Source organism: Trypanosoma equiperdum (assembly GCF_001457755.1).
Source record: "Trypanosoma equiperdum strain OVI genome assembly, contig: ctg_636, whole genome shotgun sequence".
Lineage (NCBI taxonomy): Eukaryota > Euglenozoa > Kinetoplastea > Trypanosomatida > Trypanosomatidae > Trypanosoma > Trypanosoma equiperdum.
This window is the reverse complement of record NW_027124572.1, coordinates 2,630-6,513: the sequence shown is the minus strand read 5'-3', so window position 1 is coordinate 6,513 and position 3,884 is coordinate 2,630. Positions and strand designations below refer to the sequence as shown.

At 49.9% G+C, this 3,884-nt stretch overlaps 1 pseudogene across 1 annotated transcript; it reads left to right on the top strand.

Moving 5' to 3' along the window:
* Positions 1-10: 10 nt before the first annotated feature.
* TEOVI_000292500:pseudogene lies at positions 11-3,481 on the top strand (annotated as a pseudogene). The gene has a single exon. A coding segment is annotated over exon 1 (3,471 nt).
* Positions 3,482-3,884: the final 403 nt, after the last annotated feature.

Here is a 3,884-nt window from a genome sequence, read left to right as displayed (position 1 = left end):
AACAGATGTTGTGACAGTCAAAGTGCTGAGCCTCATGTACGGCGCCGGCTCCCCCAACGACGTCGTTGACTCCCTCAACGCAGGTCTGGGTGCATCCCTTGCAGCACGTGAAGATGAAGTGAGCTCGATGTTCAAGGTTTCTCTGATCCAACCTTCGTCGTACGATGAGCCAATCGAGCAGTTGTTTAACACCACAGTAGAACGGACGAACAACGAGCTTCTGGTCATCGTGGGGCCACTGGGTAATCAAAATGTACTTTGGGTACAAGACAGGCTAGAGGTGCATGATTTGGTTGCCTTTGCACCTCTTTCTTACTCTGATAAAACCCGTGGGTGGAATCCCCACTTCTATTATCCAAGTGTCGAGCCAGATGCCGAGTTACTTGCCCTCGTCCGCTATGCTATCGTATTCCTTCGGGTCCCGCGCGTAGGCTTCATGTACCTCAAGGACACGCACTTTGGTGAGACCTCGCTTCTATTCGCACGGGATGTGATGTCTATGATGGGATATAAGTTGTGTGGCACGTTTGCTATCGAAGGCGGTGATGATCGGAGCGAGGACGCTACATTCGAGGCGGAGTGGAAACAATTTGTGGATACACGCCCGCAGGCTGTTCTGTTATTTGGTTCCCCACACGACCTCACCGCGAAGTTCATCACGAAGATGGTGACGGATAATCGCACAGCAGGAGCGTATGTACTTACCGTCTCCAATATGCAAAATTTCCTACTCAAGAACTGGAAGAAGGCACTGGAGGTGGCTGGTGCCAATCTCAAACCCGGACAAATCGTCATCACCGGTACAAGCCCACTCGCTGGTGATGCGCAATATGAAGTGATCCAACGCTTCCAAAGGGAAATGACTAAACACCTAGAGACAAACAAGGACTGGGGCGGTTTTGCGAAGCCAGGGCACTTTAGCACTAACCACAATGATGGGGAACTGATGGTTCTCGGGTGGCTCGCTGGGGAGTTGCTTGTGCGGGCACTAGTTGAAAGTGTCTCATTAACGAATCGTACCCTATTCAAGGCTTCACTGTATAATCAGCGCCGCTACCTGATCGACGACATGGTGATTGGTGACTTTGGCGGTGAATGCAGTGAGGACGCACAACGTCAAGGTGCCGTCCGCCGTTGCAACCAAGGGGGTAATATAGTGTACATGAAGAAGGTTGTTGACCAATACCATTTGGAACCACTAAGGGAAGGATTCCTGACCTGGGGTACATCGCGGTGCTTCAGCGAGGGTGTCCGCGTAGGTGCCCCGCTTAGCGGTGTCGTCATATTGGCATCCGATCACACTGTTGCTCATCGTGCCAATTCTCGGTACTTTAGTGGTGCAACGACTCTCTCACGTAACAACCGGATCTGGGAGGATGACAGGCTCTTCCTTCATCCTCTCGAGTCCTCGCTTTCAGGGGCGGCAACAGATCTTGATAAGATGCTGGATAAAATTGTCATTTCTGCTGTCTTCGGCGTTGTGACCAATGATGTGCTTAGCACAGAAGGTCTTATTTTCTTTGACCCGATGGTGGTTTTCCCTCAGTTGAGTATGTTCAGACGGCATGTTATACACTTCTTTCCTACGCTCGCACAGGAGCTCTACGTATTCGCCCGATACCTCTCACACTCGGAAAGCAGCTTCGCCGATGCCATTATCCGAAGCGATGAGGCAGGTGAAATTGCCAAGGTATTGGCAATGTCATTGGTGACATTTGGCGTGTCACCTGGTTTTGGAGTGTTCTTGGATGTTGCTTCCCCTATTCGTGAAAGTCATCTCAAACGCGGTGGCGATACGTTCGTCCTTGGACTCACAGCTCCTGATGTAAAATTGATATCCAAGCACCTTGAAACCCACCCTGAGGCTCGAGTTTTCATCACCTTCACGGACCTGGTACTGCTGTACGAGGAGTTCATATCAGAGTTCAATGCAACTACAAACACTAAAGCACAGCGCCTATTTTTCGCCACTAGTTTACCGCATTGGGCTGATAATAGTTCCAAATCAGAAACCATTACTGCTTACCACAGAGCTATTCCCGATCCGAAGCAGTGGTCGCCGATGTCACTGCGTGGTTTCGCTGTCGCCCGAGTGATGCAAACTCTCCTAGTACCCATGAAGAAAGTGAATGCCGCTTTACTCGCAGAGCAAGTGTTTTGGCAAACGTCGTTTGTTGTCGATGACATGAAGTATGGGCCCTTTAACGATGTCGACTGCGTCGCTAACGGCGTGCAACTGTCGAGTAATTGTGTTTGGAACTACGGTGCCACAGATATCGCTGTGTGGTCCTTCGCTCGTGTTCTGAACCCTTCTCTTCCTGTAGCGGAGGATCCCATTACGCCTTCGATGGAGTATAAGAAGCCTCGCGAGCAACTAACATCCTCTGAGATTGCTGGTATCGTAATGGGATCAGTTATCGCGTTGATGCTCTTTGCTACCCTTGGTGTTGCACTACTATGCAGTAGGCGGAACAAGCGTGATAACGACCGAGCGCCGAGGGAACCAACTGATCCCGTGACACTTATCTTCACTGACATCGAGAACAGCACAGCCCAGTGGGCGGCGCATCCCGATCTCATGACGGAGGCGGTAGCCGCGCACCACCGCTTGATCCGTGCACTGGTGCTGAGGCATAACTGCTACGAAGTTAAGACCATTGGAGACTCCTTCATGATCGCGAGCAAGCACCCGTCCCAAGCGGTTCAACTGGCAGCAGATGTTCAACTCATGTTCTTGCACAACGACTGGGGTACGGATGTATTCGACAATTTCTACCGTGAGTTGGAGGAAACGAATGCGAAGGAGGATAATGAATACACTTCTCCTACTGCATGTCTGGACCCCGAAGTGTACAGTCGGTTGTGGAGTGGTTTACGCGTACGCATTGGTATTCACACCGGGTTGTGTGATATTCGGCATGATGAAGTCACAAAAGGTTACGACTACTACGGTCCCGCCACCAACATGGCAGCACGCACGGAGAGTGTTGCTAACGGTGGGCAAGTATTAATAACACATGCAACTTATATGTCTCTGAGTGAGTCGGAGCGGCAACAGTTCGGTGTGACCGCACTCGGACCCGTGGCATTGCGTGGCGTTCCTCAACCGGTGCAGCTGTACCAGCTAAGTGCGGTACCGGGTCGTACCTTCGCACCCCTCCGCCTTGACCGGGAGTATTTCTTCGAAGATGAAAATGAGACCACCAACTCCACAAGCGAAAATAGCTCGTCACGTGCGGAGCTTGGTGAATCGGCACAAATGATTATGACTTCACTTCAGATGTTGCTCAGTACCTTCAAGGGTCCGCAGCGTGAGAAATTGCTAACGCCGTACTGTGAGCGCTGGCGTGTGCCGCTACCCCGGAAGTGTACAAGAGTGTGGGATGAGGAATATTGTCAGGAGGTTATGCGTCGCATTGCTGCAAAGGTCGGGCACGTGGCGGACCACTGTGCGGTGGGCCAAAGCAATCACTCCACAAGTACACTGAGCAGCGCATCAGTGGTGATTATCTCCGAAAACAAAGCTTTCCTCGATACATGTTCTTCCATGCTTTGACGTCACGCCTGCACGTGTTTATGCGGACATATTAGCAGTTAAATATGTACGATCTTCCTCTGTATAGTCTAGTTATTAACCATTGAGTTAGCCAAGACCTGTTAACTTTCCGGTGTGAGCGTTCTTTTTTTCTTTTCTTTTTTTGTTTTCATTTTTTACTTTGAGTACTTTACAAATCAATAAGGCTTCGAAAATGTTGTTTTCCTTTCTTTTTCCTTACTGCGTTACGGTAGCGGCGTTTTTTTTATCTTTTTTAATAACCTCAGGGACCTCTATGTAATATGCCAATTAGTTACATCTCTCTAGGATAGGCATAATTTCTCATGAT